Below are 27,118 nucleotides of genomic sequence, written 5' to 3' on the forward strand. Positions count from 1 at the left end.
CCAACCAGACCAGCGTGTCCAGTAACACATTAATGTTACAATTAAACTTGATTAACCCCAGAGCCACGCGCACTGCACTGTACTGACTGTAAATGAGGGGGAAACTATTTAATCGGATCCTTTACTTTTCAACATGGTTTAATGTAAAGTTTCATTCAGTACAAACTTTAGTTACACCCATCTAACGAGACAGAGCCTGGATTTGTATTCTGAACAGTTTAAACATGTTTGAAACGGAGACATGCGTGACGCGTCTAAAATTCGCACCTGCTCCGCTATTATGGAAATTAAACTAACAAGATGAATAACATGAACTTATTTTAGGCACAGACAACATCCCCCACACTTTTGAAAAACTTGCAATGCGCCTGGTCACTCGTGTACGTCTTAATTATCTTTCATTAGACGATAATCAATAAAACGATTTATATAAAATGGATCCAGAAGTTGTAGCCCGTCTCTGCCTTCAATTTTTGGTATTTTTCACCCTGTTGATGGTTTTACTGAGCAGGTGCCACTTTTGTCCTACGTTTCTTTTTAAAACATGTTTAGACTGTTCAGAATACAAATCCAGGCTCTGTCACGTTTGATTGTTGGCATTAAACTTTGTAGGTGGGGAAGGTCGGAAAGCAGCTCAGAAGCGCCGATATGATTACGCACAAGCGTGACGCGTCAACCCGGTCTCACAGTAAGACCGGGTTGGAACTGTTCAGGTTTACGCAGACAATCTTTACATTTAGAATTGGCTTACAGATGTAAAATTAATGCAGTAAAATATAAAGCTTTTTATTTAAATATCCATTCATTATTTCACAAGCACAGAGAGCCGCATCAGATGGATGGAAGAGCCGCATGCGGTTCCAGAGCTGCCGACCCCTGTGCTAGCCTACTTTATTGTCCCCAGCAATTTTTAAACCCCACTCAAGTGTATGGTTATTGTCCCCAGCAATTCTGAAAACAAACTGACGCCCTTGCCTTTGCCGTTTTATTTTGTAATGTATCCCGTGCATTTCCCGTCCTGACAGTGGAGCCTCCACCGGAAGCAGCCTGACAGTGGAGGTCTGCAGCCAGGTGCTTTTGGAGAGAGGAACAAAAAACATTACGACAAATATTTCGTCTAAAAAACCACCAGCGGAAGTTATGTATGAGAGCCAGGTGTTTTATTCTGCTCCAGCAGGTGGCGGTAGTGCACCTTTACGCTGGTCATTGACCACCGGAAGAAGCAGAAACCGGAAGCTGCTAGCAGAGCTAGCTTGTTGTTGTTCTGGTGTGTGAGGAGAATATTTGAGGCTCTGCAGTAAAAATGTCTTCACTTCAGTCTCTGGGAGAGTTGATCAGCTAAAGCGACTAACTGCTGCTGCTGCAGAAATCTTCTCACCAGGCTGTGGAAACTTTCTTCTCCTCCTCAACAACTTGGTGGAGTTCTTTCCAGAACCAGAGAAGATAATCTGCGGTCTTCGTGACAATCGGAGCTCCAGAATCAGGTTGTGGGTGAGAAAAGCTTTTCTCTAGACTTCCTGCCCTCTGGATCTGCTGCTGTTCCTTTGGCCAGAACCAAAGCGTTGGATCTTTAATCTCCTGCGTTGTTCTGAAGCAGCATCTTAATCAGCTCTCCTGCTTTGTTTCTATTGCAGCTGTTAGCTAAACACGGCTAAAGAAAACCTGCTACCACTTCAGGATCATCCATCAGCTGGGACTGATTCATCGTGTGTTCTTCACCACCTGGACCTGGACAGCATGGACAAAGGTACTGGTGGATGAATGAATATATTGTCAGTCTATTGTAACCCTGGCGTCAGATTAAGTTACCACTTATTCAAAAAATAATAATAAATAGGCCAGACTCTAGGTCCAACAGGATTACCTTACAAATTACCAGTGAGTGGGAAATGGAATAGCTGGATCCAAAGAATGAGCAAAAGAACACAGTTGCACCAGATTTGTAATTTTATATAGAAATATGAAAATAGAGCAAAAAATACAGCAGCTGCAATAGACATATAATTAAACAATTAGGCCTTTCCCCGGAACCGGTTCTGTTCATCACTTTTATGGACAGAATTTCTAGACGCAGCCGTGGTGTGGAGTGTGTCGAGTTTGGTGGCAGGAGAATCTCGTCTCTGCTTTTTGCGGATGATGTGGTCCTCCTAGCTTCATCCAGCTCTGACCTTCAGCTCTTGCTGGGTAGGTTCGCGGCCGAATGTGAAGCGGCTGGGATGAGGATCAGCACCTCCAAATCTGAGACCATGGTTCTCGACCGGAAAAGGGTGGCTTGCCACCTCCGGGTCGGGGGAGAGGTCCTACCTCAAGTGGAGGAGTTTAAGTATCTCGGGGTCTTGTTCACGAGTGAGGGTAGGAGGGATCGGGAGATCGACAGGTGGATTGGTTCGGCGTCTGCAGTGATGCGGACGCTGAGCCGATCTGTCGTGGGGAAGAGGGAGCTGAGTCAGAAAGCCAGGCTCTCGATTTACCGGTCGATCTACGTCCCAATCCTCACCTATGGTCATGAGCTTTGGGTAATGACCGAAAGAACGAGATCGCGGATACAAGCGGCCGAAATGAGTTTCCTCCGTAGGGTGGCCGGGCTCAGCCTTAGAGATAGGGTGAGGAGCTCGGACATTCGGGAGGGACTCGGAGTAGAACCGCTGCTCCTCCGGATCGAAAGGAGCCAGTTGAGGTGGTTTGGGCATCTGGTCAGGATGCCTCCTGGACGCCTCCCCGGGGAGGTGTTTCGGGCATGTCCTGCCGGCAGGAGGCCCCCGGGTCGACCCAGGACACGTTGGAGAGGTTACATCTCCAATCTGGTCCGGGAACGCCTTGGGGTCCTGCCGGAGGAGCTGGTGGACAAGGCCGGGGAGAGGACGGTCTGGAGCTCCCTAATTGGGATGCTGCCCCCGCGACCCGGACCCGGATAAGCGGAGGAAGACGAAGACGAAGGCCTTTCCCCCTATATCAGTAAACCTAGTCAGGTTGAGCTCAAAGTCAGTCTTCTATTTGGTCGTAGTCTAGTCAAAAAGAAAGTCTCCTCGGTCTTGTAAAACTCGGGTTCAGTGGTCTGAGTGGTTACCACTGGAATGTTGGCTCAGTATAGAAGAATGATGTTCTCCTGATCGGGATTCAGTTCAGTTCGGGCACAGGCTCGCCATCTCCATCCGGAGAGAATCCAGGACTCCAATCCACTTCAGTCCCGTACCGAGCATAAAAACCTAGCCTGCACAACAATAATGCAATTATTGTTTACAGCTAAATAAAATTCTCATCTCTTATTCTCACAGCTATAGCTTTTACAATCTTTTCTTTCTTCATCCTTCACATTACCATAGTAACAATTTACATGCATGTACATTTCTTTTCTCAAAATACATTTTGGCAATACATGAAACAGTTTTTAACTCACGTAACTAATAGTTTGAATCTTTTTTTTCCCAGTTTTTAACCAGTTTTTTTAAACAAGGATTATGATTAGCATGTAACCATAGAGTAATACAAAAATTACACAATAACAACATGATAATCAACAAAATTGATGTTTAAGATCCACAATATTCACATTCATTTGGAAAAATAAAACAAAAATAATTATTTGTTCCCTTCTGTTAGCAGAATTACCATTAACATCCATTAAAATGAACTCATGTGGCTGGCCAAAGTCAATTAGCTTTAGTTAGCAGGTTGCTATCGGAGCTTAGCAAGCACATGGCGTTAACTCACCAAGATGAAGTATTAGCGTGCTTGAAGCGCCAGCACAGCCACCTGGTCTCTCTAGCCACACATGCCTCTGCAGAGGTGGACATTAACTTCAAAACCAACCGGCCAGCCGGGCCGGTAACTCTGAATATTTACCGGCCCCGCTGGTCAGCTGCCAAAACGAGTCAAAATAACAACTGAACCGTTTTAAATGTAATAAACCTTTATTTTGTACACATTCACAAACATAATAACGTATTCAAGTTTGAATTTGTTTGTTCCCTCAACAAAACTCGATTTTGTCGTCACATACTTCAACGCAGTACATCACCAACGCCGCTTTGCTGTACTCGAGCCATCGGCTGTGTTCGAGATGAGCCAGTTCTGCGCAGATTAGACCAGCGGTGATCGGCGAGCGGTGCATGCCGGTTAGATTTGTGTCCGACTTGACGCCGACTTGCTCTGACGTCATGCATACGTAGGCAACGATAACCTCGTGAGATCAAGGCGGCCGCAGATTTTGGAGCAAGGCGCTGCAGTTGCTCTCCCTCGGCTGCAAAACCTAGAGGATGACGGGAAACGCCTGGCTCTCACCTGATCTAAGATCTGATTGGTTCATATTTTGATCCAAACATCCGGTGGTACATGAAATGTTAGTTGTTCACATGTATTCTGTAAATCATGTTACGCTGATGATGACAACTATGTAGGCCATGAAGAGAAATGTGTTTTGTTTTCTTTTGTCACGTTTCCTATGAGCACACTAAACCTACAGCTGATAACCTTTACTTATTATTACAGTCATGTTTTCATATACAATATATGATATCCACAAGCACGTGAGGATGTGTTTCAGCTGCTAACAGGCACCAGAATTAAAATTGAAAATTGAACAAGTGTGAATGCTAACGCGATATCTTCAGCCATCGTCACCCGCGAGCTACACATGTAGGGAAATCTGTCCGACTTCCGCCGGGGACACACCGGCTGCGAAAGTGCCGTGAAAATGGGACCGCCTTCATTCGTCCCCCTTGTTAAGCTATTCTATAGACCACATGGGCCGCTGAAGCGTCGCGAATCGCCTCACTCCGTGCAGTGATCATTTCGGCTTCTGCTCTTTTTTTCGCGAGCCGCGAGTGAATTGCGTCAATTCTTGCAGGAAGTCAAACCTAGACATAAGAGGAAGGCCGGGAAATTTAACAAAATAAAGCATTTAGAAATAAAATCCCGCTGTAGTCAAATGTTTTCGTAATTAGACACTGCAGAAAAACCACACGAACACACACACACACACACACATCGAACTTGTGTGCGTGTGTGACCACGTGAAGGGGTGTGTGATTTTGGGTGTCTTTTTACCGGAGCAAACAGGACAGAGAGGCAGAAAGTCTGAGGCAAGCAGTTAAGATGGATGACTTTAAATTAATTATGGAAGTTGAGAAACACAAGGAGCTGTACGACCCCCGAAAAACATGATTATTTACGTACCCATTTCGGAAGAAACTGCTAGGATACAGCTGCAGAATTGGAGCGGGTTCCAAGAGATTCAACTGGTTCATACCATAGGTTCACACACACACACACACACACACACACACACACACACACACACACACACACACACACACACACACATAGAGGAAAAGAGCTGAAAAAAGGCAGAGGGGAAATGTAGGGCTCCCAAGTAGTTAAAAGAAAAACTACAGCTGAGCCGAGGCGCGCCTCGACTGGGGCACGTCTGATCTGAACTGAGGAGCTGCGAGCAGCGGCCGAATTTTGTGAGCGATTCGCTTCACGGCGCTTCCGCGGCCGGTGTGTCCCCAGCGTTAAACGCCGGCTTTCAGCCACTCCCCCTGCTGCTTCCGTCTGCTATCGTCTGTGTTCCAGGCGAGGCGCTGCTCAACTCGAACACGGCCATTCTCTGCGCCTCCCGTCTTCTTTAAACCGCCAAGAATCATTCCACGTACGCACACGCTTCTCTGCTTCATACCGTTTCGAACTCTCTTGCTTCTCCTCACCAGTTTTAAAGCGTTTTGCCGGAGATTTCATCAAGAAATCCCATCCCTGTGGTGGCGCGATCTTCCTGCGTGCTTGTGTGTTTCTAGCGTGGTTCCACTTCGTCTTTAATAGTGAACTTATAGTTCACGTGACTATAACTTGAATCGTGAAGGACGTGCACGAATCGTACAAGTGCAGTACGTGGCTAGAGGCGCGCAGGTTCACGCGCGCAAAACGAAAACGGCGGCTTCCTACAGGGCGTGGCCATGATGTAGGTGAACGCCGGTGTGTAAATGACAAATAAGGCTTGGGCGCCACCCGGGCGGTAAGTCGTCAAGTATTTACCGCCCGACGAGAAAATTTAGTGCCATTGGCGCTCGGGCGCTTTAACGGTCCACCCCTGAGAGCTTAGCGAGCACATGGCATTAACTCACCAAGATGAGGTGTTAGCGTGCTTGAAGCGCCAGCACAGCCACCTGGTCTCTCTAGCGTGGGCTCCACACAACCCACTATAACACATAACCTAAATTAGCCATCTAGAAAACTCAAATACTCTTAAACTTCTGTTCTGTATAGCGACTCACCCAATAAAAGGTATATACGGCTCGACTCAATCCCCTGAAATATGGTTCAGTGCGGCTCCTCTGCAATCTTCCTCCAGCTCTCCAAAGAGCAAAAAACGGCGCCTGAGTCGCTCACCTTGTAGGAAGGCGGGACTAACGCCACTCTCAACAAATGAGAGGGCAAGTTTAACTCGACGGGAGCGCCAACCGGAATCAGGAACGAACTAAGGAATTACACTTCCGTCTTTTCAAACTAAAAGTATTTTCCAAAATTAAAGCATGGAAGTAAGCTGATACAAAAAATTAAATAAAATGAAGGCGTTTTATCTACTGGGTTACATTATGGTGGGACATTACAGTGAAATTATGAGAATGAGGTTCAGTCTTTAAAATAATGATCTGTATATGTTTAGCACTACTGGGGTTCTAAACCCCCCAAAGTGTTTTACATCACAGTCATTCACTCGTTCACAGACTGTTGTAGAACCTTGAAGTTTTAGAGTGAATAGATCTCTCCAATGAATGATTTGTGAAGCCAAGTATAGTGGTCATGTGACTCGTTTTGATCCAAATAGTTTTTTGTTTTGAGGGGAGTAAGGGTTGGTTTATGCTTGACGCGTCCGCGAGGTTCGCACGGCTCCGCGCGGAAAAATTGCGTCATTTTAACAGCCACGCCCCTCCACCGCACCTTCACACGGCCCAAACTTTCTGCACCGCGCACCTAGGAAATTTTCTAACCACGCGGACGGTTGGACGCAGAAAAACATGGCGGACTGGCAAGAACTAGTAAGGCAGAGGTTCGTAAATACAGACATTTGTATGATTCACCTCTCAAAGATCACCGTGATCAACATGTTGTTAATAATTCTTGGAGAGAAATGGCTCGCACTGTCGGAAAAGACGAGGACGCTGTTAAAAAATGCTGGAAGCCATGTTTTAAACAACAGTAATTTTTACTTCTACTATGGTGTAGTGTTGGATGCATGCCGTAGAGCTCCACGCTGCCCCCTACAGTTTGGGAGAATATTGGCTCACCTCAGAGACAAGCCGCATGAACCATAAACGCTGCAAGTTGTGAAGAGCGTTCCATCTGCGAGCCGCATCACCAAGCGGAAAGTAAATGTGTCAAGCATAAACCAAGCTTTAAAGTCCCAAAGTCATCGTCACACACTGGTGATGTTACGTCCTGCATTTGACCCGTCCCCATGGGGAGCGGTGAGATTAAGCTGTGGGAACTATTTGGTCTTCTGTCGGGTTTCAGTCACTACGAGAATCAGTCAGAGACAGGAGAGGTTATCATCTTGTTCACAACCTACCTTTGTTGTAGCGTCAGTCACGCATCATCAGTTGACCAATCACAGTTGGGGAGACAGCATGCTGCAGACACAACGGCAGCGGCGCTGACAGCACGTTTGACTGATGTAGCTTCAGCATGTCGCTGTGGTTTAGAGCTTAAAGGCCCAGTGTGTAAAAACATTCGACTCTTTAGTGCCACGCAGTTCAGAGTAAGTATTGCAGCTCCGGTAGCCCACACTAGGGTTGGGCTGTTTTTCCATTCGTCCACCATTAGTCCAATAAATGATGATGGGCCGTGGTTTGTGCATGTGACTGATTAAGGTATGATTCACTGACTGATTTGTGAACACAGAAGAAGTCTAAACATGGATTATTTTATGGATGCGCGCCACAAATTAGAATTTTCTTTTTGTTTAACTCATTCACTGCCAGCCGTTTCCTGATCAGAAAAGCTCTTCGCTGCCAGCGTTTTTCAGCGTTTTTACTGTTTTTTTTAAGAGTCACAGAACGTTGCTCTATGATGATGTCAACGCCAAAACTACCAAAACATAGCGGAGACTCACCTCTCACATCAGGAAGAATCCGCGTATTTTGAGTGTTATCTGTTCTTTCATAATCCGTTGTCGAATTGTGATCGGTAGAAGCTTTTCCGGTTCTTGTCTAACTTTTTTTACATCAGCGTCCCAAAACAACCTGCTAACACATGGATTTTCTGCTTCCTGATCATGTGACATGTGATGTATGCGGATGAAGATCGGCTTTAGAGCTGGGATGTTTTTTCTCACGGTGCGGGGGCTCGTTCTGACGGCCACACAGTAAAAGAATGCAAATGACGACTTTTCAGTTCATTAAGTTCCTCAATTCATTTTACAGGGAGTGCAGAATTATTAGGCAAATGAGTATTTTGTCCACATCATCCTCTTCATGCATGTTGTCTTACTCCAAGCTGTATAGGCTCGAAAGCCTACCACAAATTAAGCATATTAGGTGATGTGCATCTCTGTAATGAGAAGGGGTGTGGTCTAATGACATCAACACCCTATATCAGGTGTGCATAATTATTAGGCAACTTCCTTTCCTTTGGCAAAATGGGTCAAAAGAAGGACTTGACAGGCTCAGAAAAGTCAAAAATAGTGAGATATCTTGCAGAGGGATGCAGCGGTCTTAAAATTGCAAAGCTTCTGAAGCGTGATCATCGAACAATCAAGCGTTTCATTCAAAATAGTCAAAAGGGTCGCAAGAAAATACAACAAAATAACTGCCCATGAACTGAGAAAAGTCAAGCGTGCAGCTGCCAAGATGCCACTTGCCACCAGTTTGGCCATATTTCAGAGCTGCAACATCACTGGAGTGCCAAAAAGCACAAGGTGTCCAATACTCAGAGACATGGCCAAGGTAAGAAAGGCTGAAAGACGACCACCACTGAACAAGACACACAAGCTGAAATGTCAAGACTGGGCCAAGAAATATCTCAAGACTGATTTTTCTAAGGTTTTATGGACTGATGAAGAGTGAGTCTTGATGGGCCAGATGGATGGGCCCGTGGCTGGATTGGTAAAGGGCAGAGAGCTCCAGTCCGACTCAGACGCCAGCAAGGTGGAGGTGGAGTACTGGTTTGGGCTGGTATCATCAAAGATGAGCTTGTGGGGCCTTTTCAGGTTGAGGATGGAGTCAAGCTCAACTCCCAGTCCTACTGCCAGTTTCTGGAAGACACCTTCTTCAAGCAGTGGTACAGGAAGAAGTCTGCCTCCTTCAAGAAAAACATGATTTTCATGCAGGACAATGCTCCATCACACGCGTCCAAATACTCCACAGCGTGGCTGGCAAGAAAGGGTATAAAAGGAGAAAAACTAATGACATGGCCTCCTTGTTCACCTGATCTGAACCCCATTGAGAACCTGTGGTCCATCATCAAATGTGAGATTTACAAGGAGGGAAAACAGTACACCTCTCTGAACAGTGTCTGGGAGGCTGTGGTTGCTGCTGCATGCAATGTTGATGATGAACAGATCAAAACACTGACAGAATCCATGGATGGCAGGCTTTTGAGTGTCCCTAGCTGGGGGGGGGGGGGGGTAATACGAGAAAATAAACATTCCTCTCTACAATAGAATAAATCTATTGTATTCTTTCATCCTTATATTTTACATAAGGCTTATACATTGCCACATACTAGTCATTTAACGTATCTTATTTTTATTTTCCTAATACTGTCGGCTTTGGAAAGGATCAAAACACAAAAGTGTAAAACTCCACAGACTCAGAAAACAAAAAACTTGAATGTTAGATTTATACTGACTGAGTTTGTGTGTTCTGTTGTTTTTGAGATTGCAAAATAAATCTTATTTGCATTACTTGGAAACCCTAGTGAGTTATTGAGACAGTTCTTTGGTGTGTAATATAGAAATAAGTTAGCATCAAAAAGGCAGAGAATGAAGGGTTTAATCTTAAGAACATTTGTATTTATTTCTTTTTTTGTGAGGTCGATTTATTGGCCATTATATCGGCTATAGGCCTTTGTTAAAAGTTTTATATCGGTATCGGTCCCAAAAAAAGCATATCGGTCGGGCCCTAATATATATATATATATGTATAGAGCTCCGGGAGTTGACGTCACTTCTCCCGGCATGCAACAGTTCAAATCGAATTGGCACCATATTGGCAGGTAGAAGCCAGCAGCTGGACTATTTGTTATTGTCAGAAAACTCAATCAGACAGGAAATATGGTAGATTCCTGTTGTGCCCCAGGATGCAGAACAGACACGGACGACATAAGGAATGAGCCATCTACAGGATTCCCCAAGATCCGGAGCGCCGCAAACGTTGGATCATTGCAGTAAAACGCGCTAGTGACCGGGCTAAAATGAAACTGTGGGATCCCGAGAGTAAAGGTTTTCGCTTATGCAGCGACCACTTCATATCAGCTACTTAAACCAACGTTTCCTCAACTGTATATGGTATTTATTTTAAATGCTTTTATTACGATTCTTAGTGGGCTTCCTAAACTTATTTTGGCATGGCTTTTTCTGTCTTATTACTCACAGCAGCTAGTAAACATCACGTAAAACGTTGCCTCGTTATTTCTGCGTGCTGCCGTTTACGTGTTTTATGATCACAGCAATTAACCGGCTAAGCTGTATTTAATTTTTAAGCAATGGTTGATCAATTGTCAGATCACACATAAAAAGCACTTTGGATTGCTATTATCTGTCTCACCAAGACAGACATCAGACAGATCCTGAGACGCTCCTGCCTGACATATTTATTTCATTCACGGAAAACAATCAAACTAGTGATTTCTCTTGGTGTTCAGTTTATACATTCAAACAGCACAGCACTTTATTTAAACTACTTACATGTAAATCTGTTATTTGTCCATCCATCCATTTTCATCCACTTATCCGGAGTCTGGTCGCGGGGGCAGTAGCGTCGAGAGGCCCAGACTTCCCTCTCCCCAGCCACCTGAGCCAGCTCCTCCGGGTAAATCCCAAGGGGTTCCTTGGCCAGGTCCGGTAAGAAGTCCGCTCCGACAGCTTCTGGCGTTTTTAAAAAGTATCCCAGGGGCACGGTAAGGGTCAGAGATGTTTAGTCTATTTAATTTCTGACTATATAAAATGATTTCTTCTGTTTTAAAGTGTGAAGTAAACTCCGACAAAGTGAAATCCAAGCCGATCCCGATCACGTTCATGGTTATGACCCGTGTTTGTTTAGCTTCTTTTACCTGCCAATATGGCGTCTACTAACTGAGAGTCACGTGGGGTCCGGAGCTCTATACAGTGGGGCAAAAAAGTATTTAGTCAGCCACCGATTGTACAAGTTCTCCCACTTAAAATGATGACAGAGGTCAGTAATTTACATCATAGGTACACTTTAACTGTGAGAGACAGAATGTGAAAAAAAATCCATGAATTCACATGGCAGGATTTTTAAAGAATGTATTTGTAAATCAGGGTGGAAAATAAGTATTTGGTCACTTCAAACAAGGAAAATCTCTGGCTCTCACAGACCTGTAACATCTTCTTTAAGAAGCTTTTCTGTCCTCCACTCGTTACCTGTATTAATGGCACCTGTTTGAACTCATTATCTGTATAAAAGACACCTGTCCGCAGCCTCAGTTAGACTCCAAACTCCACTATGGCCAAGACCAAAGAGCTTTCGAAGGACACCAGGAAAAGAATTGTAGACCTGCACCAGACTGGGAAGAGTGAATCTACAATAGGCAAGCAGCTTGGTGTGAAAAAATCAACTGTGGGAGCAATTATCAGAAAATGGAAGACATACAAGACCACTGATAATTTCCCTCGATCTGGGGCTCCACGCAAGATCTCATCCCGTGGGGTCAAAATGATCATGAGAACGGTGAGCAAGAACCCAAGAACCACACGGGGGGACCTGGTGAATGACCTGCAGAGAGCTGGGACCACAGTAACAAAGGTCACCATCAGTAACACACTACAATGGCAGGGAATCAAGTCCTGCAGTGCCAGACGTGTTCTGCTGCTGAAGCCAGTGCATGTCCAGGCCCGTCTGAAGTTTGCCAGAGAGCACATGGATGATACAGCACAGGATTGGGAGAATGTCATGCGTCGTCGTCGTCGTCGTCTTCCTCCGCTTATCCGGGTCTGGGTCGCGGGGGCAGCATCCCAATTAGGGAGCTCCAGGCCATCCTCTCCCCGGCCTTGTCCACCAGCTCCTCCGGCAGGACCCCAAGGCGTTCCCGGACCAGATTGGAGATGTAACCTCTCCAACGTGTCCTGGGTCGACCCGGGGGCCTTCTGCCGGCAGGACATGCCCGAAACACCTCCCCGGGGAGGCGTCCAGGAGGCATCCTGACCAGATGCCCAAACCACCTCAACTGGCTCCTTTCGATCCGGAGGAGCAGCGGTTCTACTCCGAGTCCCTCCCGAATGTCCGAGCTCCTCACCCTATCTCTAAGGCTGAGCCCGGCCACCCTACGGAGGAAACTCATTTCGGCCGCTTGTATCCGCGATCTCGTTCTTTCGGTCATTACCCAAAGCTCATGACCATAGGTGAGGATTGGGACGTAGATCGACCGGTAAATCGAGACCCTGGCTTTCTGGCTCAGCTCCCTCTTCCCCACGACAGATCGGCTCAGCGTCCGCATCACTGCAGACGCCGAACCAATCCGCCTGTCGATCTCCTGATCCCTCCTACCCTCACTCGTGAACAAGACCCCGAGATACTTAAACTCCTCCGCTTGAGGTAGGACCTCTCCCCCGACCCGGAGGTGGCAAGCCACCCTTTTCCGGTCGAGAACCATGGTCTCAGATTTGGAGGTGCTGATCCTCATCCCAGCCGCTTCACATTCGGCCGCGAACCTACCCAGCAAGAGCTGAAGGTCAGAGCTGGATGAAGCTAGGAGGACCACATCATCCGCAAAAAGCAGAGACGAGATTCTCCTGCCACCAAACTTGACACACTCCACACCACGGCTGCGTCTAGAAATTCTGTCCATAAAAGTGATGAACAGAACCGGTGACAAAGGGCAGCCCTGGCGGAGTCCAACCCTCACTGGGAACAGATCCGACTTACTACCGGCTATGCGGACCAAACTCACGCTCCTCTGGTAAAGGGACTGAATGGCCCTTAACAGAAAGCCACCCACCCCATACTCCTGGAGCGTCCCCCACAGGGTGCCCCTGGGGACACGGTCATAAGCCTTCTCCAAATCCACAAAGCACATGTGGATTGGTTGGGCATACTCCCATGCCCCCTCCATCACCCTTGCAAGGGTATAGAGCTGGTCCACAGTTCCACGGCCAGGACGAAAACCACATTGCTCCTCCTCTATCTGAGATTCAACTATCGATCGGACCCTCCTCTCCAGTATCTTGGAGTAGACCTTTCCAGGGAGGCTGAGGAGTGTGATCCCCCTATAGTTGGAACACACCCTCAGGTCACCCTTCTTAAAGATGGGGACCACCACCCCGGTCTGCCACTCCCTAGGAACTGCCCCCGATGACCACGCAATGTTGTAGAGACGTGTCAACCATGACAGCCCTACAACATCCATTGCCTTGAGATACCCAGGACGAACCTCATCCGCCCCCGGGGCTCCGCCGCTGTGTAGTTGTTTGACTACCTCAGCAACTTCTGCCCCCGAGATCGGACAGTCCATCCCCAGACCTCCCAGCTCTGGTTCCTCCTCGGAATGCACATTGGTGGGATTGAGGAGCTCCTCAAAGTATTCCTTCCACCGTCCGACTATAGCCTCAGTTGACATCAGCAGCTCCCCATCCCCACTGTAAACAGTGTGAGCGAGTTGCTTCCTTCCTCTCCTGAGGCGCCGGACAGTTTGCCAGAACCTCTTTGGAGCCGATCGATAGTCTTTCTCCATGGCCTCACCAAACTCCTCCCACGCCCGAGATTTTGCCTCGGCAACTGCCACTGCTGCACCCCGCTTGGCTATCCGGTACCTGTCTGCTGCCTCCGGAGACCCACTGACCAGCCACGCCCTGTAGGCCTCCTTCTTCAGCTTGACGGCTCCCCGAACCTCTGGTGTCCACCAGCGGGTACGGGGGTTGCCACCACGACTGGCACCGGCCACCTTACGACCACAGCTAGCAACAGCCGCCTCGACAATCGCAGAGTGGAACAAGGCCCACTCGGACTCATGTCCCCCACTGCTCTCGGGACGTGGTCAAAGCTCTGCCGGAGGTGGGAGTTGAAGACCGTCTTGACAGGTTCTTCTGCCAGGCGTTCCCAGCAGACCCTCACTATGCGTTTGGGTCTGCCAGGTCTACGCGGCATGTTCCCTTGCCATCTGATCCAACTCACCACCAGGTGGTGATCAGTTGACAGCTCCGCCCCTCTCTTCACTCGGGTGTCCAAAACATACGGCCGCAGGTCAGATGATACGACTACAAAATCTATCATCGACCTGTGACCTAGGCTGCCCTGGTACCAAGTGTACCGGTGGGCATCCTTATGTTCGAACATGGTGTTCGTTATGGCCAAACTGCGGCTTGCACAGAAGTCCAATAACAAAACACCGCTCGAGTTCAGATTAGGTGGGCCGTTCCTCCCAATCACACCCCTCCAGGTCAAGCTGTCATTGCCCACGTGAGCATTGAAGTCCCCCAGCAGGACAATGGAGTCCCCTGATGGAGCACTATCTAGCACTCGTCCCAGGGACTCCAAAAAGGGTGGGTACTCTGAACTGATATTTGGCCCATAAGCACAAACAACAGTCAGGACCCGTTCCCCGACCCGAAGGCGCAAGGAAGCTACCCTCTTGTCCCCCGGGGTAAACCCCAACACACAGGCAGAGAGTCTCGGGGCTAACAAAAAGCCAACCCCAGCCCTCCGCCTCTCACCCGGAGCAACTCCAGCAAAGTAGAGTGTCCAACCCCTCTCCAGGTCTCGGGTTCCAGAACCAATGCAATGTGTCGAGGTGAGTCCGACTATATCTAGCCGGTACCGCTCAACCTCTGCCACAAGCTCCGGCTCCTTCCCCGCCAGCGAGGTGACGTCCGACTATATCTAGCCGGTACCGCTCAACCTCTGCCACAAGCTCCGGCTCCTTCCCCGCCAGCGAGGTGACGTTCCATGTCCCAAAAACTAGTTTTCTTGTCCGGGGATTGGACCGCCAAGGCTCCCGCCTTGGTCTGCCACCCGATTCGCATTGCACCGGACCCTTCATGTTCCTCCTGCGGGTGGTGGGTCCACAGTTGGACGAGCCCATGTATCCGGTTCGGGCTGGGCCCGGCCGGGCCCCATGGGCGAAAGCCCGGCCACCAGGCGCTCGCTCACGGGCCCCAACCCCAGGCCTGGCTCCAGGGTGGGACCCCGGTAACCCTCCGGGCCGGGTACTCCGACTCTTCGTTTTAACCGCCATGAAAGATCCTTCGAACCGTTCTTTGTCTCACCCTTCACCTAAGACCAATTCGTCATGGGAGACCCTACCAGGGGCACTAAGTGCCCCAGACAACATAGCTCCTAGGCACTCAAACTCCTCCACCACGATAAGGTGACGGTTCAAGGAATGTCATGTGGTCAGATGAAACCAAAGTAGAACTTTTTGGTATAAACTCAACTCGTCGTGTTTGGAGGAAGAAGAATACTGAGTTGCATCTCAAGAACACCATACCTACTGTGAAGCATGGGGGTGGGAACATCATGCTTTGGGGCTGTTTTTCTGCTAAGGGGACAGGACAACTGATCCATGTTAAGGACAGAATGAATAGGGCCATGTATCATGAGATTCTGAGCCAAAACCTCCTTCCATCAGTGAGAGCTTTGAAGATGAAACGTGGCGGGGTCTTCCAACATATATACATATATATATATATGTATGTATATATGTATGTATGCATATATATGTATGTATATATATGTTTATGTATGCATATATATGTTTATGTGTATATATATATATATATATATATATATATATATATATATATATATGTATATGTATATATGTATATATGTATGTATATATGTATATATATATATGTATGTGTATATATATATATATATATATGTGTGTGTGTATATATATATATATATATATGTATGTGTATGTTTGTTATTTTATTTGAACCCAGTGGTTCAGTGGGGTGTATCTGGGATGATCAGGACACGGAGTACAGAGGTCTGGTGAGAGATTTCGTCGCATGGAGTCACTCGAATCACCTGCAACTCAACACCTTAAAGACTAAGGAACTGGTTGTGGACTTCGGGAGGTCAAGAGGGGGTCCAGTGCCGATTAAGATAGAGGGGGAGGAGGTGGAGGTAGTCAATAAGTACAAGTACCTTGGGCTGTGGGTGGACAATAAACTGGACTGGTCATGCAACACAGGCCACCTGTATAAGGAAGCCCAAGGCCGACTGTACTTCCTCAGGAGGCTGAGGTCTTTTAACATCTGCAGGAAGCTCCTGAGGATGTTTTACGAGTCAGTGGTTGCTGGAGTACTTCTTTTTGCTGTGGTGTGCTGGGGGAGTGGCACAGTGAAGAAGGACACATCTAGGCTGGAGAAGCTGATCAGGAAGGCAGGCTCTGTGGTCGGCATGAAACTGGACACGTTGGTGTCAGTGGCAGAGAAAAGGACATTAAAAAAACTGCTTGACATCATGGACAATGTTGGGCATCCTCTGCACACGGCCTTAAACAAACAGAAGAGTCTATTCAGTGAAAGGCTGCTTCTCCCCAAGATGAGAACTAACAGACTTAAAAACTCCTTTGTCCCACAGGCCATCAGACTGTATAACTCCTCTCTGGAGGGGAGAGGGAGGAGAAACAGGAGGACAAAGGAGGGGGGGACACCGAAGCTGTAGTGACTCTTCACTTCACTGTGCAATACCTCAATGCAAATACCTTTGTTAAACAGTTAAATTGGTTTAATGGTCAACGGTGCTACGGACGTTGATATCCGGAAGGTGCAATTCAATTGTATTTTTATTTTTATATTTATTTCTATTTTTATTATTATATAATATTTTCTGACGTTCTGTAACCTATGTCGGTGTTGCGCTGCTTTTTTTGGAAACTGAATTTCCCGAAGGAACTCACCCGAGGGATTAATAAAGTTTTATCTTATCTTATCTTATCAAACAAGTCAAACATTTCATTTGGTGTTATTTCTGACCCTTCAACTGTGGCATAAATATTGGACTCTAGAGCTGCTCAGAGACATTAAACACTCATATATGAACCCATTATGTATCTTATTATTACATTATGTGTCCTGTAGGTTTTCAGTACTTTTTTAGATTTTGTGAGTTTTTGCAAAGCGTGTTTTTCTCAGGCTGAGGCGTGGTGTTGAACGAGGAAACAGATTGTTGTACTTTGTTAAATCTTCTTAAATGTTTAAAATGTTTTGTCCTAACCTGTTGTTAATGGAGAGCTTTTGAGGGATGGCAGGTTGCGTCAATTACGTTTATGATATAAACTAAAATTAAGAAGCAATTATCTGACATCTTCTATTTATCGATAAAACAAATCAATATGAAATAATCGTGATGCATCTGGATATCGAATCCAATTGAATCATTGACCCAATAATTAAATTGAATCAGGAGGCAAGTGAAGATTCACACCTCTAATACACGTATATATATATATATATATATATATATATATATATATATATATATATAGGGCTGTAGCGAAGCCTCGATGACGTCGACGGCTTGATTCTAAAAATTTGTCGACGTCAGATCCGGAAGTCGACGCACCGCGCCCACTTGTTGCATCCCCAGGAGTTTGTAAATAGAGGAGGAATCTGCCTGTTTTTTCTCTAGTTCGCCCTCTTCTCCGCCTTCACTAACGTCTCCGCCAAATACCGAAGACCCGGAACAATGTCCGTCCACTACTAGATTATTTTCCTGTGTTGCCCGCCTTCGTCTCCCGGCAACGGACAACAACTTCCGGGGTCAAATGCGCTGCTTCGTGTCTATCGCAGATGTAGAAAATAACCGGGAGCGTTTCTACCTTCATTAAGGAGCTTCTTTCAGACATTCGGAGAGCTGTTTTGGTGGTAGCTGTCTCTCCTCCGTGCTGGTCTGTTTGCTGCTGGGTGTTTTTGGTTTATTTGAACTTGGTAACTTGAACTTAACGTTGGTAAAGCTACTGTTAGCATCTTTGCTAACAGCTTCTTGCGTTTGGATAAGCTGTTACGTTTTGGTTTAGAGTTCATCTTTTTTGTGGTGCAGATCTCCCTTTTATTACATTTAGAGTGTTGTGGGTTTTCGGTTTAGTTTAAAATATCACCTTGAGTTTGGTTTAACTGCCCAGTTTAGAGTTTGGACCTTTGGAGATCCTTATTTTGGTCCAGAACTCAGTAATCTTTGCCCAGTGGGACATCCCTAGTTATTTGTACTTTTGTTTTAATTCCCCACAGGCAGAATTAGTTTTTTTTATTCCCAACCTGTGGATGGAAAGATTTATGTTTTTTTGTATTTTTAAATAAACCTGATTATCATTTTAACTTTTAAATCCCGTTATTGTCCCTTCCTTTTTGCACACGAGCCAAACTCCCCAGGAAGGGTCGTTAACACCACTCGCCTCACGCACATAAGTGACCAATACAAAGCAGCATGGAGACACTCCATCTTCTACCACCTCTCAGGCAGCAGCCTGCACTCCCAAGTTCTACACGTCACCAGAAAATAACCAACCAACACAATAAAAGCAGTGTTATACAAAATGGAAAGCCTGTAGTGTTTATTCTCTTACAGTAACAATTTATCAATTTTTTGAGGAATTTATTTGAGATTTTCTGGTTTTTGTTAATTGTGCAATAGAAAAATAATCATTAGATTAATTTTCTAAATAGTCATTAGAATAGTCGACTATTCGATAAAATAATCGTCAGAATAATCGTTTGAAAAATAATCGTTTACCCCCAGCCCTATATATTATTATATTATATTATATTATATTATATTATATTATATTATATTATATTATATATATATACATGTATAATATATTAATAACAACAATAAATCTCCCAAAATGCTAATTAGTAAGATTCCTTTGCTTTGTAGTGCTCTAGCCTGCTGAGAGGTTAAAAGTGAAAGATAGTTACTGACAGCAGCTACATCTAAGTGTTTATTCATTTTCCTTTTGACTGAATAGTTGCTGATTTTATCTTGGAGACGTTTCTCCTCACATAAGCTTCAGATCTAAAGCTTGGGTTGTGAGTAGGAGGCTTAGAAGTTCTGGTCAGAAACAAACACGCTGATTGTGATGGAAGTTTTTATTGTTTCTAAAGTAGAAATCTGTTTTTATCTAAATGAAGTTCATGTTCTTGTTCCTTTTTCCCACATCATGTAGCCAGTATCACTCATGGTGTAAATATAAAGGTATGGTGGTCTGTAACATCATGTGTCTGTGTTTCCTACAGATGTTCCACAGCTGGTGCTGGTTAAAGAAGAAGCTCCTGAAGAACAGAGTGCTGGTGTGGACCAGCAGGACCCAGAACACCTCCACATAAAGGAGGAACAGGAGGAGCTCTGGACCAGTCTGGAGGGAGAGCATCTCTGTTTGAAGGAGGAGACTGAAGCTGTCGGGTTTCCTGTTACTGCTGTTTCTATAAAGAGTGAGGATGATGAAGAGAAACCTCTGGTCTCACAGCTTCATCAGCAGCAAATAGAAGACAGAGATGTTCCAACCAGCAGCTCAGCTGACCAGATGGCAGCAGAAACTGGTGGAGGAGCAGGAACTAGCAGGAACCCAGATCTGAACCCTCATGAACAAACATCTGATTCTTCAGAGACTGAAGTTAGTGGAGATGATGATGATGATGGTGTGAATCTGGACTCTGAGCTGTCAGACTCTGGGTCTGAAACTGGAGATGAAGATGATGACTGGAATGAGAGCAGGTCTTCTGAGTCAGATGGTAAGTCTGTCAACAAGTTCTTCACAAGTGGTCTCTCCAGAGACACGTGAGGGAGACAAGTCATCCAGCAATAAGGTCTTCAGGCTGTTTGGTTCATAAGAAATGTGTTAGAGTGAAGCAACATGTAGACTCGTGCAGGAAAGTCCAGAAGAAACCTAAATCATTTAGTCATGATGAGTGTGGAGAAAGGTTTCTGCTCAGAGTTTATTTATAATAAAATAAGACTGTCTGTGGGGGAGTGTGTGTGTAGGCTTTCAGGCATAGAATAATACATTCAGTTAATAATAAACATAACATAATCCCTTCTGTTTATCCGAATAGGATAACCAAACAAAAAGAAAACAAGAACAAATAAAGTAATCAAAACCTTCAAAACCTCTCGATTCACTGCGCTTCTCTCTCCAGCTGCTCTCGGGCCCTGTCCACACGTAGCCGGGGATCTGCCAAAACGTAGATATTTTTCTACGTTTTGGCCTGTCATCCACACGAAAACGGAGTTTTTTCACACGAAAACGGATCTTTTTAAAAACTCCGGCCAAAGTGAAGATCTGCGTTTTCTCCGTTTTGGGTGTCTGCGTGTGGACGGACAAAACCGGAGTTTTAAGGTCCGCATCGTCACTTTCCGCGACAAAAAAATGCTGACATCACGTGTGCGACCTGTGTTTACACTAGCCGGCATCATGGAAGCCTTCAGAGCTGCGCTCTGTCACTACCCGATCCATCAATTGTCCAAGCGCTTTCTGGTTGTTTGTTTTTGCAAGTGGAATTACTGCTCCTTGAGGAAGACCACAGACGAAGGACGAGGTTAAGAACGGGGGAAGTACTGCCGCCTACAGGTCTGGCATGTCCATAACAACGTATTTATCCAGGTACGTGTGGACAGTTTGTTTTTAAAACGCGGTGGTGTGGATGCAAGTTTTTGGAGGGGCGGATATTCGTTTTTAAAAAACCCCGGCTACGTGTGGACTAGGCCTCAGTCTGGCTTTTCAACTGTTTGTGCAGACCTCTTAATCAGCTGATGTGCACCAGCTGCCCTGTGGGGAGCAGCAGCAGGCCAAAGGGTTCCAGATAATGGCTCCCTCTGGTGGGGGAGTTTAGCTGGATCATGGGGTTCACCTCACAGGATGAACAGAGGGAGATAAACTCATCAGCCCAAACACAGGGGGCTGTAACATGAGTGTGAATTAGTCTCATAAAATGTTTAAAAATATATGATGATCCCTACTCATTTTTGTCAGGCATATTTTTTCGTTTCTCTGAGCAGAGACTGTCTAAACGTCATGGTAGAAAATAGTTTGCATTTAGCAAAAAAGCATGTTGATGAGTTTATTTTAATTATTCCAACAAGAAGTATGTAAATGCCAGAGCAGGTCACTACTAACCCCACAGACGGGAGGACGGCATTGTAGTTGTCACCTTTTTCCACACCCCGAGTTTGCAGGTATGTTACCACCAGCGTAATTAGCAGTCTTACTGTATTTACGCTTATCCTTAGCCAGCAGTTTCAGGTAGGATTTAATGTCGCCCGCTCTGGCCCCAGGTAAACATTTGACTATGGTTGCTGGAGTCTCTGCCACGTTTCTGACTATGGAGCTGCCAGTTACCAGAGTTGGGTTGTCAGTGGGTGCATCACTGAGTGACCCCAGCAGGATCTAAAAAAGTCCGGTCACAATCTATTTTTATCTGCCAACGTTTACTGCAGTTACGTTAATCACTTCAGACAAAAAGTTGGTTTGGGCATCGTTTGAATTTGAACGATTCCCCTGTTTCAATTCTATTTCCTAACGATTCCTGATTCTTTCAAGGTCAAAAACATTACATTTTTCAAATGAGCCAACTAACCACAGGTCCTACTTGGACTTGAATTTTAATTCTATGAACAATAACATCACCTTTGTTTAGACTAAAATGTTTTCAAAAGAGAAACTAAAGAAAGACCGTCAGTGTGTTTATTTCTGACCATAACTCACAGCCTTCTACTCACAACCAATGTGAAGAAGCCTCTAGGATGAGAAGAAAAACGTCTTCAAGATAACCAGAAATGTCCAGCTGTTTTTATATTAAAGCTCAGGATGATCATGTCCAGGATGACAGAGAATCTTCACCTAATGCAGGAAATGTGAGCAGAAGTGGAAGAAATCTAGGTCACAGCCCTCATTTTAAGACATGAGGTCTGCTTGGTGTTCCTATCAAATGGCTGTAAAAAAGGCAAAATCCACTTTTTTATCTGATATTATTAGCTCTAATGAGCATAGCCTAAGAGTACTATTTTCTACCGTGGATGAGATTTGAAATCCTTCGTGTGCAGGTGGACTTAAAGCCTCCTCGACTACTGCTGAGAGGTTTCTGAAATAATTTATAGGCAAAACTGAAACTATTCAAGCTCAAATTCCCAGCAATTTAGTTTTATTGATGAAGAAATCTGTTTTGATTCAACTACTTTAAATTCTTTTGACTCTGTATCCCCAGATATGTTGGATGAAATTGTTGGAAGGATGAAACCATCCAGCTCTGCACTCGACATCATTCCGTCGATTGTTAAAAATGTTTGGCCAGCTATTTCAAATATGGTTCATAATGTAATCAACTCCAGTCTGCAGTGTGGGCAAGTTCCAAAGAGTCTGAAAAGAGCTGTAATCAAACCCCTTCTAAGGCTGGGCGATTAATTGAATTTTAATCTCAATTACGATATGGAATTTTAACGATCATGAAAAGAAAAAATCCCGATTTTTTTGTTCCGTTCATTTGTTTCCCCCGTGCTGCTTTGTGTGTAGACACTCTCTCACACTAGCCACGTTGTGTGAGGCACAACATAACACAGTGCTGGAAGCCCGGGAGACTGTCAGACTGCTCTCCCCACAGCCACCCCCATGTGTGCTCGTCTTCAGCAGCGGTGCTAAAGTTTCAAGCAAGGCTAGTGTGTTAGCAGTCACGCAGAAAAGATGAGGGGGAGATAATGGCTGAAGAAAGACAACCGCTGGTGGAGAAAAAAGGAAAAATCGCTTCTGTGGTGTGGAAACACTTCCGGTTCGAGGAAGCAGATGTGTGTCAGCAAACAATAATATGTAAATATTGCCTTGCTTGCGCCACAAAGAAACATGATAAATCTTTTTAACCACTTAAAGTCATCACACAAAGTGATATATGATCAGGCAAAGAAAGAACAAATACAAGGAGTGCAGAATTATTAGGCAAATGAGTATTTTGTCCACATCATCCTCTTCATGCATGTTGTCTTACTCCAAGCTGTATAGGCTCGAAAGCCTACTACCAATTAAGCATATTAGGTGATGTGCATCTCTGTAATGAGAAGGGGTGTGGTCTAATGACATCAACACCCTATATCAGGTGTGCATAATTATTAGGCAACTTCCTTTCCTTTGGCAAAATGGGTCAAAAGAAGGACTTGACAGGCTCAGAAAAGTCAAAAATAGTGAGATATCTTGCAGAGGGATGCAGCAGTCTTAAAATAGCAAAGCTTCTGAAGTGTGATCATCGAACAGTCAAGCGTTTCATTCAAAATAGTCAACAGGGTCGCAAGAAGCGTGTGGACAAACCAAGGTGCAAAATAACTGCCCATGAACTGAGAAAAGTCAAGCGTGCAGCTGCCAAGATGCCACTTGCCACCAGTTTGGCCATATTTCAGAGCTGCAAGATCATTGGAGTGCCCAAAAGCACAAGGTGTGCAATACTCAGAGACATGGCCAAGGTAAGAAAGGCTGAAAGACGACCACCACTGAACAAGACACACAAGCTGAAACGTCAAGACTGGGCCAAGAAATATCTCAAGACTGATTTTTCTAAGGTTTTATGGACTGATGAAATGAGAGTGAGTCTTGATGGGCCAGATGGATGGGCCCGTGGCTGGATTGGTAAAGGGCAGAGAGCTCTAGTCCAACTCAAGACGCCAGCAAGGTGGAGGTGGAGTACTGGTTTGGGCTGGTATCATCAAAGATGAGCTTGTGGGGCCTTTTCGGGTTGAGGATGGAGTCAAGCTCAACTCCCAGTCCTACTGCCAGTTTCTGGAAGACACCTTCTTCAAGCAGTGGTACAGGAAGAAGTCTTCAAGAAAAACATGATTTTCATGCAGGACAATGCTCCATCACACCCATCCAAGTACTCCACAGCGTGGCTGGCAAGAAAGGGTATAAAAGAAGAAAAACTAATGACATGGCCTCCTTGTTCACCTGATTTGAACCCCATTGAGAACCTATGGTCCATCATCAAATGTGAGATTTACATAGATGGAAAACAGTACACCTCTCTGAACAGTGTCTGGGAGGCTGTGGTTGCTAATGTGGGATTCAAGAAACTTGTCGAGACTTTAGATAAAAGGTACGACTTTCCATCCCGAAATCATTTCAGTCGAGTGTGTCTTCCTGCTCTTTATGATGAGTGTCGCCAGGGCGTTCTAAAGGACCTTGCTAATGTTAAATATTTCGCCACCACTACCGACCTGTGGTCAAGCCTAACAATGGAACCGTATATGAGCCTCACGGTTCATTTTATAGATGCTGATTTCAACATGGAAACTAGATGTCTACAGACGTCTTATTTCCCAGAGGATCACACAGGGCAGAACATCGCTGCTGGACTGAGACAAGCGATAGCTGCTTGGAACCTAGATGAGGGGAAACTCATCTGCTTGACCACAGACAACGCCCGCAACGTAACACTGGCTGCTCAACTCAACGGCTGGATGAGGCTTCAGTGCTTCAGACACAGACTCCATTTGGCCATAGGTAAGCTGGATATGATTTACGGATGTAATTATTAGAATTGAATGAAAATAATTACCATACAGTGTTTACAACCTCAGGCTATGCATGTCTAAAAAAACCTTCATGAAAATGCAGAGGCCATCACATTTTTATTGTTTAATTGTTTACAGTCATTACCTACCTTTTTTGATTTTTCCCACATAAGTGTGATATTTGAGATTTTGATTCATGAGTGATATAACTTGCTTTGACATTTGATTCATTCTTCAACTAAAGGCCAGTAGTAGTTTAAGTAGGTGGCAAAGTGTTCTTTATATTTATTCTGTTTATTTTTATACAGTGTATTTTTGTACTTTTCAGTAGAACTTTGTATCTCAAGACAAAGTTACTGTTTGTTTAGTAATTTATTTATTCAAAATGAATCCGTTATGAATTAATTATATGAATGAATACGTAATCTGAAAGATATTCTTTCTCTCTCACACACACAAATGACAGTCCTATCTGTGGATTGGATTATATATATACATTATAACAAATAAATTAAAATTAATATCTTAACAGAATGTTCTTTTTTTCCCAATCACAGAGAGAGTCATGAAAGATGCTAGGATTGATCGGGCAATTGGGGTCTGCAAGAAGGTGGTCAGCACCACCTTCTACAGTTGGAAAAAGAAGAAGGAGCTGGCCAAGGTGCAGAAGGCCCTGAATGTCCAACAAGATGGGGTTCAAGGCATGCAATGGTTTCCAGAGTCCTCGAGCAGCAGAAGGCTATTGCCCAGGTCCTCTCTCAAGACAGGGGAACCCGGCTCTTCATCCCCACATGGCAGGACATTGATGTCCTTGAGGCCATCAGCAAGACCCTGGGCCCTCTGGTTGATTTCACCTATGCTCTTTCTGGTTGTTACGACTGGTGATGGTATGGGTGAAGGACGTCGTAACATAAAAGGCGCGGGGTCAGGATTTTAAAAGCAAACAGTTTTATAACAAATAAATGACCAAACTCATGCACAGTTACTAGGCCAGTTAAATACAAGAACTAAAGGTGACCTCCTAAATAGGGAAAAACAAGGACTGGAGAGAACACGCAAGCTGGAGCTCAGCTCCACTAATATACTAAACCAATAAGTCAAAAGTAAACTCACCAATTCTGCTATTCCCCTTTTTGGGTTAAAATAGAAAGTAAACTGATTAAGTCCAAACCAACTAAAGGTGAGCACAGGGCTGTTAAGGTAATGGAATCAAAACAGTAATAATTACTAAATCAAAGCGCTTTTGAGCCAACACACCAAAAGCAATACTTATGCTCCACTGAGCACACACAACCAACAGGTTAACTTAACCTCTACAAAGGCTCCACTGAGCAAACACAGGAAGAAGGTTCAAACTAACCTATTTCCTACCTCTATTGAGCACACTCTCCAAAAGTTCCACAGAACTCAGAGTAAAACCAAACTCAATGAAATTACATAGGTTCAAAACTAAGTGTGTCTAGATTTCATCCACTCTCTAGAGCCCTTTTCAGACAGACATTCTGGAACATTTGCGGACAATTCAATCTGGTTTTTAACCGGAACTGTGTTTTCAGACACACCACTTTTATACCGGAACTTGTCCTTTCGGCTGCGTTCACACAGCAGGGAAAAGTTCCAGAAGTCTGACGGCGGTGGGGGGTGGGGTGGGGGATCGGACTTATGTTAAGAAGAAGAAAATATCATTTCTATAACGCCTCTCAAGATAAAAATCACGAGGCGCTTAAGCATAATTCTGCGCACACGAAGACGCATAAGAGACCTGGATGATGAAGCTCAATGGTTAAAGGAATCACTGAAGCGGTGTGAAGCACTCCATCGTGCGTCTAGACGGTACCGTAGGAGGCCAGCTGCCGTGGTTCGCCGCATGCTACAGCAGCGGGCTATATAGGTGCGCACAGCGTCCCCCGGTCCCCTCCTCCTCCCCCTCCCTCTTGTCCGGAACTTTACCTCACCAGTCTGAAGCAGCCACCCTGTCCGTAACAAGTCCGGACCTGTTACTAGGGGCTTCGTCCGGATAAATTCCGGAACACGTTATCCGGATGTTTGTATTCAGACACAAAGGTCTTACGGACAGATTCCGGAACATTTCCGTTTTTCATGGCCTGTCTGAAAGGGGCTTAGGTATTCCCCACTCTTTCTGCCTCTTGGTTCTTCTGGCCGCGCCCTTTTAAAAACTCAGAAGCTGATAAGGGATTGAGCGCAGCTGAAAGGTGGGAAGGAGGAGCAGGTGCGGAGGAGGGGCTGCCCCTCTCTGCAGGGAAGTGGAGCAGGAACAGGAGCAGGTAGAAACTGGTGATCATAACACTGGTGAAAAATATGTGAGTGTGTCCTTGGTGAAACCAAGACTACATCTCTTCAATAACTCAATCCTGGCAGACCAACATGATGACAAAGATATTTCCAAATCAATCAAGAAAAAAATTCTGGACTACCTAAATGAAAAATTCAAT

The 27,118-nt window shown here is 45.2% G+C and overlaps 2 protein-coding genes across 4 annotated transcripts in view; one reads left to right on the forward strand and one right to left on the reverse strand.

Annotated features, from left to right (window-relative positions):
• The first annotated feature begins 1,225 nt into the window (after nucleotides 1–1,225).
• Nucleotides 1,226–27,118, forward strand: part of LOC139066151 (oocyte zinc finger protein XlCOF6-like) — a 34,220-nt gene continuing 8,327 nt past the window's right edge. The window contains exons 1-3 of one of the 3 annotated variants that reach the window (XM_070548213.1): nucleotides 1,226–1,491; nucleotides 1,635–1,747; nucleotides 19,418–19,912. In XM_070548213.1, coding sequence (XP_070404314.1) covers nucleotides 1,738–1,747; nucleotides 19,418–19,912 — 505 coding nt within the window. In that variant the 5' untranslated portion in view covers nucleotides 1,226–1,491; nucleotides 1,635–1,737. Of the gene's footprint in view, nucleotides 1,492–1,533; nucleotides 1,748–19,417; nucleotides 19,913–27,118 lie in introns of those variants that run through there. The other 2 variants (XM_070548212.1, XM_070548214.1) reach the window with 2 other exon arrangements.
• On the reverse strand, nucleotides 13,811–15,368 carry LOC139066168 (craniofacial development protein 2-like). The gene is made up of 2 exons (XM_070548323.1): nucleotides 15,067–15,368; nucleotides 13,811–14,993 (listed from the first exon to the last, which is right to left on the reverse strand). The coding sequence occupies exons 1-2, from the start codon at nucleotides 15,247–15,249 to the stop codon at nucleotides 14,037–14,039; spliced, it is 1,140 nt and encodes a 379-aa protein (XP_070404424.1). The 5' UTR covers nucleotides 15,250–15,368; the 3' UTR covers nucleotides 13,811–14,036.

Source organism: Nothobranchius furzeri, chromosome 2 (genome assembly GCF_043380555.1).
Source record: "Nothobranchius furzeri strain GRZ-AD chromosome 2, NfurGRZ-RIMD1, whole genome shotgun sequence".
Classification (NCBI taxonomy): domain Eukaryota; kingdom Metazoa; phylum Chordata; class Actinopteri; order Cyprinodontiformes; family Nothobranchiidae; genus Nothobranchius; species Nothobranchius furzeri.

Bases quoted from the DNA above. Each gene is read 5' to 3' on its own strand.
- LOC139066168 (XM_070548323.1), bottom strand. From the start codon at position 15,249: ATGGGCTCGTCCAACTGTGGACCCACCACCCGCAGGAGGAACATGAAG. The intron at 14,994-15,066 runs GTTGAGCGGTAC...CTTGTGGCAGAG, and splicing joins AGCCGGAGCTTGTGGCAGAG to GTTGAGCGGTACCGGCTAGA.